The 14088-nt window shown below is 35.2% G+C and overlaps 1 protein-coding gene across 3 annotated transcripts; it reads left to right on the top strand.

The window, feature by feature from the left end:
* Positions 1 to 380: 380 nt before the first annotated feature.
* LOC128866770 (23 kDa integral membrane protein) lies at positions 381 to 11985 on the top strand. Of its 3 annotated transcripts, none has more exons than XM_054107743.1 (6): positions 381 to 476; positions 784 to 872; positions 5496 to 5654; positions 5944 to 6102; positions 11149 to 11346; positions 11593 to 11985. In XM_054107743.1, the coding sequence occupies exons 2-6, from the start codon at positions 813 to 815 to the stop codon at positions 11662 to 11664; spliced, it is 648 nt and encodes a 215-aa protein (XP_053963718.1). In that variant the 5' UTR covers positions 381 to 476; positions 784 to 812; the 3' UTR covers positions 11665 to 11985. The 3 variants fall into 3 exon arrangements, with proteins under 3 accessions (XP_053963718.1, XP_053963716.1, XP_053963717.1); XM_054107741.1 differs by having other exon boundaries at positions 400 to 577; XM_054107742.1 differs by having other exon boundaries at positions 400 to 577; positions 710 to 872.
* Positions 11986 to 14088: the final 2103 nt, after the last annotated feature.

The following is a 14088-nucleotide window of genomic DNA, read 5'->3' as shown; positions in this document are numbered from 1 at the left end:
GAACGCTTTCCGAAATATATTTGACTATTCTAAATAACTTTTGACGGTTTCTAAAATACAACTAACTATTCTGAAATATTTTTGATGGCTTCTAAAATACACTTAACTATTATGAATTGTCTTTAATGGCTTCTGAAATGCAATGGACTATACTGAAGTACCTTTGATGGCTTCTGAAATATAATTAACTACTTTAAAGACTTTTCATAGCCTCTGAACTACGTTTGACTTCTCTGAATTACTTTTGACGCGCTGTGTAGTACTTTTGCTCCCAAACTCACTAGAAGCAAACCAGTTCAAAACTGATGGATAACTCGGTAGGGTATAATAACACAAACACCAACGCACACACACACACAGCTGAGTCGCAACAACGATTTCAGGTTTAAAAAGTTCGATCTTCTTGGCATTTCGAAAATATTCGGCGATCTAGACGGTTGGGCGTTGTTGTGCTGCGACTGGTTTACGCGTTAATTGTAAATTTGAATATCCAGCTTTGGATTTTTATTTTTTTGTGTGTGTTTATTTATTAGTGAAACCAGTGATATCAAAAATTTCTACAGTCTCCTTCAGTGTTGTATGTATGATTGTGCTATTTTGTTTACTGTTTTCAGTTTTTGTTGTTGTACTTTCCATTGTGCGTTATTTGCATACAAATCGGAAAGTATTACCATTGAGTAGCGTGCCATTGCATATAATTATTTTACAGTTACAGCAAATAAGTGCAGCTGATGCGTTGTGTTAATGCATATTTTTTTATTAAACTTTTTAATTTGACTGCAGATAAGTTACAATAAAGTGAAACTTTCAAAATGGGCTGTACATCCGGTGTAATGAAATTTGTTTTGAACATGATGAACGTCCTGCTGGCGGTAAGTTTTACAGTAAATATATACTAACAATTAAGACAACAAGAAAAAAAAAACAATAATCTAACAAGAAAACTTATTTTAAATTCAAACAACAAAAACAAATTCGAAAATTGAAACAAGAAAAGTAGTCTCTGCCATAAACAGCAACTGTTAATTGGCACAGCAATTTGGTCTGTATGACTTTTGTTGTTATTGAAATAATTGCTAACCAAAAAAAAAAACACAAAAAACAACAAAAAGGCGAATTTTAATATATGTTTAGCAGCGTTGCTTTTTAATACCATTTTGTATAATAAAATTAAAAATAAAATATCGAAAATCCGACAAAAAATGCATAAATTCATAAAAAAGATTAGAAGCAAAAAACATTTAAGTATGTAATAAAAAAATCTTTGGCATCAGTGTGGCGTGCTGATGAATCCAGTCACCTCTTTTTGTTTGAACAGAACGTGTAATTTTTTTGAAATGATATCATCGATCGGCCGCTAAAATGTTAATTTGGATTCACAAGCAGCTGCGTCAATTTGTTTGCTCTTTTTCAGTTGAAATGCCTGCATGCCTAATACGTACGTATAAGCTTTTATGTGCGCACAAACAAAATATACCTTTACATATCTACATGCATCCATATACCTACATATGTATACTACATCGACAATGTTAAATTTGTTAGCATTGTCGACACCGCACGTCGTATCACATGCCGCTTAAGTTTGAAATTGTACTAAGCTAAACTTCAAATAGCTTCGACTTATCGGATCGTTGGTTTTTTTTTTTTTTGTTCTTTGCATCGGCATTCCAGTGCGACATTGTAGGCACGAACATAAAGGGTGTTGTTTCGACGGAGCCATCGATGGGGCTTATCAAACTAGTTGTTCGTGTAAACCCATGTTTTTGACATTACTGTTCAGTTAATTTTGGACTAACCGCTTAGACGGCTACTGCGCGAATTACGAAGAAGGAAAACTCTCTAACATGAGCAATGTACGAACACGCAGTGGAAAATTATTTCCAAAATAAATGTTTGGTAAAAAAAAAAAACACAAAAAAATAACCAACCTGTGTGCTACGCTGAAGCTCATTTCTACCTTAATAGCTCGGGCAATAAATAAAATGTTTACTTTCGGAGCGACACTATTCTATCTACAAGCGACTCGTCATTAGTGCTGATGCACTCCGAAAAATTCATTGGTTGGCTAAAATTTTCAAAACGATGATGAGCCATTGCCGTTTTTTACGATGAGTGTCAAGAATAATAGAACAAAGCATAACTTTGCCGTCAGAGAGTATGAAAGAAAATAGTTGTTTGAAAATCAAAAAAAAAAAAAACAGTTTAACAAAACTCCATAATTAGGTCAGCCCCATTCACGCGACAGTTGGTTCTACCTCACCGGAACGACGCGGATTTGTATCCGGCCAAGGATGCTATTTTAGCAGCATTCCCCGTATTTATTGAAATTATAAGATGGTACCTGGGAAGGCGCAATCTTGCATTCCATCATTCTTAGGTTGGCCCAACACCTGATTCTGCCAAATTTACTGAGAGCCGAGTGACATGCAGAGCATTCACGTAACATGCGAAGAAATCCCAGAAGCCAGTGACATAATGCCACTGCAATACGTCATTTGTCATGTGGTTTGACTGTTGTGAACTACTGCTTATTAAAGTATGATACATCAAGTCACTGGTATAGGTTGATAAACCAATTAATATTAACGATTTGGGGGTCAACATTCGACGCGTTATTGCGCGGTAACGCCGGCTTTGGTGGAAAAGGTGATACATCGTAAAAATAATGTTATTGTCTGTATAAGTTACAATCGATGTAGAGCAAAGCGAAAACAAAGCAAAAAAAAATTGCCAATTTTAAAATAATTTTTACTAGGTCGTGTCATTCATAAACGTAGTTGATTTTAAATTAACTTAGCTACAAAAAAATTGAGAAATAAGAAAAACACGATAGGTGGCGCGTGGGTCGAGATATTTGGCAAACCCCAATTTATGGTACGATTTCGCTGACATTCAAAATCTGTATAACCAAATTAAGTGAAACAAGTGAGTCCATGTAATGAGCAATTTAGCAAAAAATGAAGCTGGTGAAGTCAGGATGTTGGGAAAAAAATTATATGCGTATGACCCAATTTGGCTCATATTCAGAATAACATGAAATGAAGTAATTTTTTAATGCAATTATTTATAATTAAATTTTATGCAAATAAAAAAAAGAGAAATAATCGTGACACAATGATTCTCTAGATGGCACTGGGGTCACGATTTTAAAATAAAATTAAATTTGCATATTTTGCAAGAATCGCTTTTATATCCCATTTGGCTTATTTTAGGTTAGGTTAGGTTAGCCTGGTTGGCAATAAACCATGCATAGACCTTTTGGTCCCTAGCGATACCAGATGGAGACCGACCTCTATGAATACCTAAAGTAGACATCATGTAGGATGTCAGCGCTTTGGGCGAGTCTAAGTAGGGCTGGCAGCTCCGCTTTTGAGACGTCTTCCAGACCCTCAAACAGTGGGGCTTCTAGGCATCTTAGTCGCGTTTTTAATAATGCCGAACAAACGCACCGAAGGTGTTCTAAAGTTTCCGCAACATCCTCTATGCATTTTCTGCATTTGTCCGTGTTAGCCATCCCTATTTTGTACGCATTTGGCTTATTTTAATATATACGAAAAAATTTAATATATACGAAAAAAATATATTTTTTATTTACACGCTAGATGGCGTTAAGCTTAAGATACACCAGTCCCCCGAATTACACGATTTCGCTTTTACATGGTTTCTAAATGACAACAAACTATTTTTTTTTGTCTTATTTTGATAGTTTGCCATTGCCATTTATGCCATTTATAAGTGGTATTATATTGATAAACGTTGCGCTTTTAAAAGCTCGTTTAAAGTTACCAAGCTCACTTTTTTCCAAAACTACATCGCAAATATTAAGATAGTGGCATAGTGCGTGAAGAAGAAGGAGAAGAAAAAACTTCATTTGTTCTGATAAAATTCTAATAACAGCTGAAAAAAGGCAGTTTTTTAGTTTTACAAATTTATTTCGTAACTAATAGTGTTTGAACTTTATTAGAGCCCTGAAATGTCAACAACAAAAAAGCCCAAGAAAAGAAAAATAATCTGTTTGGAGGAAAAACTAAAATCCGCACAAAACTCAGCATCCATAGCAAAAGAATGTGAAATGAATGAGGCGACTGTTAGGACAGTAAAGCAAATGGAAGCTTCTATTCGAGAAAGTGTAGCCAGTGGAACTACTGTTTTTTACGTTTATATTGTTATTGTTTGAAAGGAATATTGTGATTTAATATTTTCATTTTAATTGTAATTTTCAAAAATAAAATGAATTTTCAAAAATAAATTATATTGAAATTGAATCCGTCCTTATCTCATTTCGCACGATTATAATGAACATATCTTCGACTTTTCTTTGCCCTCTTTAGATCGATTCATACGGTTTTTAGATTTACTTTGTATGAACTCTGTGTCTCGTTTCGCACGATTTTTCCAAGATGAGTGGGATTAGTGCACGAATATATGGGAAATAACTACTTGTATATACTTTAAGTTATTTTCTTGGATGAGTACATCCTTTGAATAGTTGACATACCAAAGAGAAACCCAGTGCTTAACTATCTATCTAGCAGCATGCTGGTCTAATTAAATGATAACCAAGGGGATATTTTAATTTTAATACAAAAAATTATTCATATATTGCATTTTTATTGAATTACATTTTTTTGGATTAAAAATTAAAAAATTACCTTCTAATTGATGTGCACACAAAATTATTAACGCTTAGTACGAGTATACCTACAACTCTTTATATTAGTATATCAACCCTGTTCATGAAAAAAGAAATTGCAAAAAACCTGAAATATGTTTAAAGTGTCAGTAAAAGAGTTGCAATTGATTGCAAAATTTCGCTAAACGAGACGAAATGGTATAAAATATTTTCATAAAAGATGAATTTTACTTAAACAAACACTTTTTTTTATTTTTTTTCTAATTTTTTTTTTGTTTTTTTTTTTTAATCTTAATAATTTGAAATATTTATATAGGATTGAATAAATTTACTTAATACAAGTTTTGCACTTCTAAAAAGTACGCATTAGGTGCACAGTAAATATGCACGCCGCGATGCACGAGTATTTACTTGTTTTCAAACTCGAAATATTTGTGTCGTCAAGTTGCCCCGCCCGCCACAATCAGCAGCCTAAACCAGCTTGTCGGCAAATGGTGTAGAATTTATGAGTAATTTTTTAGCTGTATGGTTGTTTGTGGAAAAACCGCTTGTGACCATAATTGCATTTGTTTTTGTTGCTTTATATATATAAGTACAAATATGCACACATATACATATGTATACATATAATAGTACATACATATATATATACATTCATGTTTTTTAATTTCATTTTCGCCAACTTATTAAACAAATATCCAATTGCGACATGTATTAGTAACTCATGCATGCACCCAAATTTGCACAATCAATTGAATTTAGTATGCAATAAGCGAATACAATATTTATATGTATATTTTTATTTAATTTAATTTTTTCTTTGCAATTTTTTATGCGTCTCCACACCCTCTCTTCTCAGCTTTTCGGCCTCGCATTGATAGCTTTGGCAGCCCTGTCCTTCAACACTGCACCCAAAGTCTACATCTACTATCTATTTGTAGTGGGTGCTGTTAATTTCATAGCGGCTATGTTGGGTTGTTGCGGCATTTGCCAGGAGGATGTTTGTCTCACGACTACGGTGCGTATAAGTAACCAGCCGACAATGAATGAAAACTAAATTCTATACATATATATATATATCTATAACATATCTATATACATATTTACTACATATATACATATACACATTTTAATATTGTAGCTTTATTTTCCATCACCACACACACGCCTACTATCTCTTAATTGCTTGTACATAGATATTCGCCTACTGTTTACATTTGATTAATTGTTCTGTTAGACACCTTTATGGTTATTGTTATTTTATGTTTTTTTTTATTTTTATGTATTTTAATTTTGTCTTTCTTTAGTATGCCATCCTCATAGCGCTTTCATTGGCTTCACAAATAGTTGGCAAAATTTATGCCTCCGATTCGAACGCCATCAAGGAGTTTGCTGCCAAAGATGTGGAAAAGACGTGGCTGGAGGAAATCAAATTACCTGGTGCCATGAATGATACACAGCAAACGGTAAGTTTTGTTGTTTTTGGCAAGTGATAATGCGAAAGATTTAGTCTTTAGGTTAGTACGAAAAAGAGTATAACGAAAGACTAAATTGGTTAGCATCATTGATTCAAAATATGCGCGGAAAAGGAGGCGAAATGAAGAGGTAGCGTTGTGAATTTGACTGTGAAATATTCTTCCTTTTCAATATACAGTTCATTAAACAACGTTAGCAGGCGGTCTTATTGACAAAAATTGTTTTTTTTTTATATTTAATACAATATTATACATTTCGTATACTTCATATACAAAAACCATATAAATCTAAATTGCAAACTTAGTGCAAATTAAAAAAAAAAATTAACACATTTTCGAACTTTTTAACAAAATTTTCAGCACATGAAATTTCAATTTTTAGAGTGGTTCAAAAATCGCGTGGATTTCTAAGAATTTTTTTCTGCTGGCGGTCCTGTGAATTTTTCCCATCCAACGAATGCTCGTACGAAAGCTTAATTTTCATAAAACATAATTAAAATTAAATAAGCAACAAATAAAATGTCAAAACGTGCTAACACGGAAACTGTAGGAACGCTCAGTTGCTTTCGAAGTTCCGGTTAAGTAGGGTGTGCGTCTGAATATATTACATTAAAATCATTATATTACATTTGTCCGTCTGCTGGCACACGCTAAACTAGGATTGGTTGAACCGTAAATAACGGGCCGTTCATTGACAACTGATAAAGCAATTTTTACCTATTATCTTGAAAATATTGCACTCCAGATGGCACTGCTGTCGAAATAAGGCAAAACATGCAATTTATGGTCTGACTCAGTTCATCTCTAAAATATATAGCCAATACTAGCTGGATAAAACTACTTATTTAAAAAAAAAAAATTGGAACTTTAAGTGACTCTGGGGACGGTATAATTCGAAAAATCATATTTCTGGTACGCCTTACAAAAAATTAAATTAGCGCTTACACTCATTTTGGGTGTTTGGCCGAGCTCCTCCTCCTTCTTGTAGTGTGCGTTTTGATGTTGGAGAAACCTATAGTTTCAAACCGACTCTGAACGACGGATATTTTTTCATGAGGACCTTTTTCATTGCAGAAATACACTCGGAGGCTTGCCATTGCCTGCCGAGGGGCGACCGCTATTAGAAAAAGCTTTTTTTCTTCATTTTGGTCTTTCACCGAGCTTCGAACCAACGTTCTCTCTCTGAAATCCGAATGGTAGTCACGCACCAACCCAGTCGGCTACGGCGGACGCTCTAAAAATTTATTTATACCAAAAACAATGTCAGTATTGATGAAAATAACTGACTTCACTTCATCTTCAGCAACGAATTCTTGTCTTTCAAGTCATTTTACATATTTGGCAGCATATTATAAATTTATTTTTATTTGGCTCGTCAGAGTGGTTAAGTGTTTCAAAAGCGTATCTACCTATATACTTGTGCAAGGCAGTCAACTCAGTCACGAGGATCATATCATGCAAATGGCGCACACCTAGAGTCTATTTTAATCTTCTTTAATTGCATCTTTAAAATTTTTAGGAGTGGGCCGCCGGAGCAGGCGCCCGTAAGAATTAAATGCCTTATGAGATATTATAAGAAAAAAATATTTATTTCGTTTTGGTAAATTAATTCATATCTTGATATCAATATCAACACTAAAACATTGAGATGAGATAAAGTAAATGAACTCAAAAAAAGAATAAATACATTCAGTTAGTGACAGGCAAAAATCTATAATCTATAACATGTCGCTTCAAATATAATTTATAATAATTTTCTTCACCAAATATAATCAAAATCGCTTTTAATAATTTTAATTTTGCTTATATGGAAGAAAAACCCGATTAGGGCAATCTGCCATTAATCCACCTTCAATTTCGTGCATTAAAAAAACATTTCGAAAGAGTGTTTTATTCATTTCATTAAACGATTGCGCTTAGCTGTTAAGAGATTCTCTCAATGTAATGGAAATGTCAATATCATTTCGCTTCAAATGTAATGTTATTAATAATAATTTTCTTCACTATTGAAAATATTTCAAATACAATGAGAATCCCTTTAAATTCTTCTTCTTCTTGATTGGCACGATAACCGTTTACGCGATTTCAGCCGAGTTCAACAAAGCGCGCCAGTCGTTTCTTTCTCGTGCTAACCGGCGCCAGTTGGACACACCAAGTGAAGTCAAGTTCTTCTCCACCTGATCTTTCCAACGCAGAAGAGGTCTTCCTCTTACTCTGCTGCCACAGCTAGCACTACATCGAATACTTTCTGAGCCGGCGCGTTTGTATCCATTCGTACGACATGACTCAGACAACGTAGCCACTGCATCTTTATTCGCTGCGCTTTGTCTATGTCGTCGTAAAGCTCATACAGCTCATTGTTTCATCGCCTGCGATATTCGCCATTGCCAACGTGCGAAGGTTCAAAAATCTTGGGCAGAATCATTCTCTCTAACACTCCAAGGCACGCTTCATCGGTTGTTGTCAAGTGCAATTTTGGACTAAGTAGGCAACTGAGTAGTAAAGTCCTTTCCTTATTTTAATTTTATTTATATGAAAGAAAAACTTGAGTTGTCCGAGTTCTCCATTTACTTAAATTGATATTCGAGCCTCAATTAATCCATCTGCAGTTTCATGTGTTAAAAACAAGGTACGAAACGATCAAATTAGGTATCAAAAGATAGAGTAGAAATAATTTTTTTTTTAATAATTAAAAATACATGCCCAAGTGTCACTGAAAAGCTTTCAATATTAGAATATATAATATACCTATAAAATGAGACGTTCAGCTATTATTCTATAGATGTCGCTAGGAGTATTTTTAAACCTTCCCAAATGTCTTGTTTTTTTCGTCTGTCATCTGTCAACAATATTCAGTTCATTGTTTGTGCATTTTTGACGCTCTTAAAAATGTCGAATTTCATGCCTTCAAACTACGATTTGCGGACATCGAAAAACCACTTGTGAAATGCTGCCCTCCCTGTTCAAAAGGAAGTCATTTTGCATCGATTCGTTACAGGTGATGAAAAATGGGTGTATTTCTCCAATCCCAAGCGTAAACGATCGCATGGTCCGTCCGGCCACAAGCCAAAAGCAACGGACAAACGAAATCGCTTCGGGCAATGCTGTGTGTTTTCCGGGATCAGCGTGGTATGATTTGGTACGAGCTATTAAAACCAGGTGAAACAGTTGACGATGCACGCTACCAACGATAATTGGCTGATTTGAACAGCGCTATGATGACAATGAACCGCCACATCGAACAAGATCGACCCGGGAATTGGTGGAGACGTACGATTGGGAACCGCTTGTGCATGCGGCTTACTCACCAGACTTGGCGCCTTCCGATTATCATTTGTTTGCATCGATGCACAGTGCGGCCGATTCCCGAAAAGCTGGACAAAACTCAAAAAATTAAGTAATTGATTCAAAATTTCTTACTCGGGGGTTGTCGGGGTCGCTGATTACGAATTTGATCTTAAAATTTTGAAAACCCACCCCCTTCCACCACTATTGGCCACCCCCTCACGTGAAATAGCGTATATTCAAGAACATAATCAAGATGCATGTAAATTTATATGTTTTCGGGGTCGCTGATTAGCAAGTGGTAGCAGCTGAATCTTGTTTTATTCAGTAACCATTACTTTTTTGAGTAACCTTTAATAGGTTTCAAAGCAGCATATGACGGCGTTGTATTACTATACAGTTTGAAAACTCAAATTTTATAAAAAAAATTGCAAAAAATGTATCTACGTATTGCTGCAGCTAAAAATTTTGTGTCGAGGTATTGATATGTACTAAAGATTTCTCGTATTTTACTAACCTTCCGAAGATGATTCCATTTGGTTTTGCTCAATTTACTTCATTACAAAATCTTCCAAATGTGTACAACTTTCACTATTCATCGACAGTAATACGATGCTCAAACGAAGGCCACGTTGCGACTGAAAATACAGAGGATACTTAGGGTACAGGACGTTGCTATGAACGGTTTTCACTACTCAAGGCATTACTGTAGGCAACCCAAAGACAAAAAAACTCTATCTAGAAACTTTTTTTTTTCGACTTTTGGCCAGCTTTTTGGGAATCGGCCGCACTGTGCGATGGGCCACGCACTTTCCGAGCAGCGCTTCAATTCTCACGAAGAAGCCAAAAAATGGCTCGATGATTGGTTTGCGGCCAAAGATATCCACAATTTGCCTGAGAGATGGGAAACATGTGTCGCTAGGGATGGCTATTATTTTGAAGATTAAATTTACAACCATTTTTTGTTAATAAACGTTTGAAAGTGAAAAAAAGTCTCATTTCATATATATGTATATATATTTATTAATTTAAGGCAATTCTCTAGAGCTCATACTCGTAAGCCTTTGATCGATGCCACTGAAGCAATTCCAATGGAAGGTGAAATTAATTATATTCACACTATTCATTTACTTATTTAATACTTATTATTCTTAGTGGTTTTTTACTTAATTACTATGAAGCATTATTAAATCCTTTCCTTGTTATTTGATTGCTCCTACTAGTAAAATGTTCATGTAAATATTAATCTACAGCTTTATGTAAGCGCACGCTGTTAAGTTGAAAGTGTTGTTGCGCTGTAGTGGCGTTTCTGAAAGAAATTTTCATTGTGTGAAAGCTAAAGAATTTATTTTACGAAATCTGCATTGTTTTTACGATACAATATAGAGTCTTCACAATATTCATAGTTTTGTTCATGTTTTAGTTGTAGTTATATCAAAATTATTGTAACATAAAAATACGGGAGGATGTGCGCCAACATAACAGTTCTGGTAATTATTTTTTAGTTAATTAAGTTAAATGAAATTTAAATAAATTGGAATACTGAGTGACGCATTTAATTTATAATTCTTTTGAAATGATAAGAACTTATTTGTTAAAATGTTTAATAGGAGCTTGCATTGTTTTTTAAGAGTTCGTATTTGACCTTCACGTCCTCAATAATTCATTGTTCTTTCGCTATACACACAATAAATAAACTTTTTCATAAATTTTTTATTCATTATCATTATATTCTCTGTTTTTTATTTACAGTATCATTGCTGTGGCAAAATCGGTCCCGATGATTACTTTTCCATCGGACGGCGCGCTTATCCCGCTAGCTGTTACCCCAAAATGGTTTACAATCAAACTGCCCTCTGGACAACTGGTTGCATCAAAGCTGCCGAGTATGAATTCACCAGCATTTTCACTTACTCATCGAGCGGTGAATGGGGAAATCTTATTGTCACGGTAATTACCATCTGTCTAAAAGTACTTTAATACTTACATGGCATGTCGATGGCGTACATATGTACATACATATTAATAATATGTAGGTGCAGTAATCCCATGCGCTTTATGGCGGTGATTTTGTTGTTGTTGTTGTTGTTGTTTTTATTGCTAGAATCATTCGTAGAACGATAATTTTTAATCACATATTTGCTTGTTGTTACATCCGATTCTTTAATTGCTATTGTTGTTTTATTTTATTTTTAGGCTGTGATGCTGTTGTTCGCTATTTATCTGGTGATACGTTTCCGTAGTAAACAGCGTCGGTATGATTATTAAGCCGAATTTCAGAAGCGTAACATATAGCTTTTATGTTTACTAAAAATGAATGTTAATTCGGGAAGAAGAACAAAAAGCAAAAACATATTTTCGCACTAAAAATTCGATAAGTCATCCAATACATGAACAAAGCTTTAAATATGTACAATCCACATATGTATGTACGTATACGTGTATGTATTTTTCTATAGGCATTTAACAGGTTTTCAGATGTCGAAATGTATTTACTATAAATTTTATTTATGAGTATGATTATACTTTTTCATTCTAAATTTTGTAATAAAAATAAATAATATTTGTTGTTATTCACTAAACTCAAAACGACGTTTATTACTGCAAGAATTTTGGAGATATACATATACATACATATATGGGATCCTCTAACTCCTAATTGGAGCATAGGGTGTCGGCAAATTCTCTTCACCATCGAAAAGGGCTGTTTTATGCGAGGGCTCTAAGATCATGCCAAGTCTTAACCAAACACCTCTTTACAGCCTGCGTTGAACGACGCCAGGTGGTTAGTGTTAAGCGCACATTTCGTCCTGTCTGCTGGTATGTGTTCCATGGCAGCGCTTGTTTGGCAATATTGTCGTCACTCTTCCTCAGGGTGTGGCCGATTTATTGCAATTCTTTTCTGCGGATTTCAATCGCCACATCGGATTGATTGGCCTTACTCAGTAATTCGATGTTGGATATAGCTCGAGGCCAGAAAATTCGCATTATGCGGCGCAAGCAGCGATTAATGAACGTTTGGAGACTCCTTGTGATCATTGCGGTGACTTTTCTCGTTGCACAACCGTGTAGCAGGGCGAACTTGACGCATGCGTTGAAAATACGCAGTTTCATGTGAGTACTTATGTGATTGTTTTGACATAGCAGTGCAAGAGTGCCGAACGACACTTTGGCTTTGCTAGTTCTGCTTTCAAAGTCAGTCTCACTTCTCCACCTGCGACGATCATACATCTCAAAAAGCAAAAATTATTCCCGTTTTCTAAAATCTGATGAGGAGCAGTTCAGGTTAAATGCTTTAGTCTTTCCTACGTTGATTTTAAGGACGTAGTCTGATCACATACTCATTTTTTATAGATATTTTTGAGGAATTTTTTGTTTTACGAAAATTATTGACATCGAATATATATTATATAAAAAAAATTTTTTTACAATATTTTTTTGTAGTAGGGTGGCACTAAAGTAAGCGTCTTAAAAAAAGATAGGTGGCTTGTCAATGGGTTATTGGCTCTTCAAGACATCTGAAACAAAAAAGGTTAACTCATAATTATTCTGTAACCTTGTCGTTCTGGCAGGTGTGACAATGGGAAAATTTTTTTGAAAAAGAACAAAATGGCGGACTTTTCAAAACGATCGCATTTTATTTTCTTAAAAAAAAGGCCGAACAAATATCTATAAAAAATGAGTATTTGACCAGACTACGCCCTTAAACCCGTTGCTTGCACTTGTTCCTGCATTGACAGAGTCATCGACAGCAGACAAATGTCGTCGGCGTATGCTAAATAGTTTAAGTACTCGTATGTGTTGTTGATCTACGACTGAATACCTCTTTAATGGGGTTTGTTAGCGAAAGAAACGTTAAGAACGTCTTCAATTGGAGATATATTATACGTCTATTAATAGGTCTATTTATAAGTTCGTGCGGTTTTACAACAGATGGCGTAACTTGATTATTATTCCATCGATCCACATTTCCAAACATTCATTGGAGAGCTACTGTCGTAAGGCACAAACGTCAGTATAAGTTTTTTATTTGAAGCGTAAACAACAATATTTTTACCACACTTGAAAATGTCGAATTTCGTGCCAAATAATGTGTTTTTGCGGGGAATTCTTCTTCATTATTTTAATATGAAGAAAAAAGCAGCCGAAAGTCATCGTATCTTGGTGGAAGTTTATGGTGAGCATGCTCTATCTGAGCGAACGTGCCAGAAGTGGTTTGCACGCTTTAAAAGTGGTGATTTTGGCTTGGAAGACGAAGAACGCGAGGGTGCGCCGCCAAAGTTCATGGATACCGAATTGGAGGAATTGCTCGATCAAGATCCGGCTCAAACGCAAGAAGAGGTTGCAAAAACTTTGGGAGTTGATCAATCAACCATTTCCAAACGTTTAAAAGCCATGGGAATGATCCGAAAGGTAGGCCATTGGGTGCCGTATGAATTGAAGCCAAGAGACGTTGAACGCCGTTTTATGGCATGCGAACAACTGCTTCAACGGCACAAAAGAAAGGGTTTTTTGCATCGAATTGTGACTGGCGATGAAAAGTGGGTCCATTACGACAATCCAAAACGTCGGGCAACGTATGGATACCCTGGCCATGCTTCAACATCGACGTCGGCGCAGAATATTCATGGCCTGAAGGTTATGCTGTGTATCTGGTGGGACCAGCTGGGTGTTGTGTATTATGAGCTACTG

The sequence above is a fragment of the Anastrepha ludens genome, chromosome 6 (genome assembly GCF_028408465.1).
Source record: "Anastrepha ludens isolate Willacy chromosome 6, idAnaLude1.1, whole genome shotgun sequence".
Classification (NCBI taxonomy): Eukaryota; Metazoa; Arthropoda; class Insecta; order Diptera; family Tephritidae; genus Anastrepha; species Anastrepha ludens.
This window is presented reverse-complemented; position numbering and strand designations above follow the sequence as displayed.

What these genes read in the sequence shown, in the direction of transcription:
- LOC128866770 (XM_054107743.1), top strand. Translation starts at nt 813, where the DNA reads ATGGGCTGTACATCCGGTGTAATGAAATTTGTTTTGAACATGATGAAC. An exon ending in TGATGAACGTCCTGCTGGCG is followed by an intron (nt 873 to 5,495) that starts GTAAGTTTTACA and finishes CTCTCTTCTCAG; the next exon opens with CTTTTCGGCCTCGCATTGAT. An exon ending in ATGTTTGTCTCACGACTACG is followed by an intron (nt 5,655 to 5,943) that starts GTGCGTATAAGT and finishes GTCTTTCTTTAG; the next exon opens with TATGCCATCCTCATAGCGCT.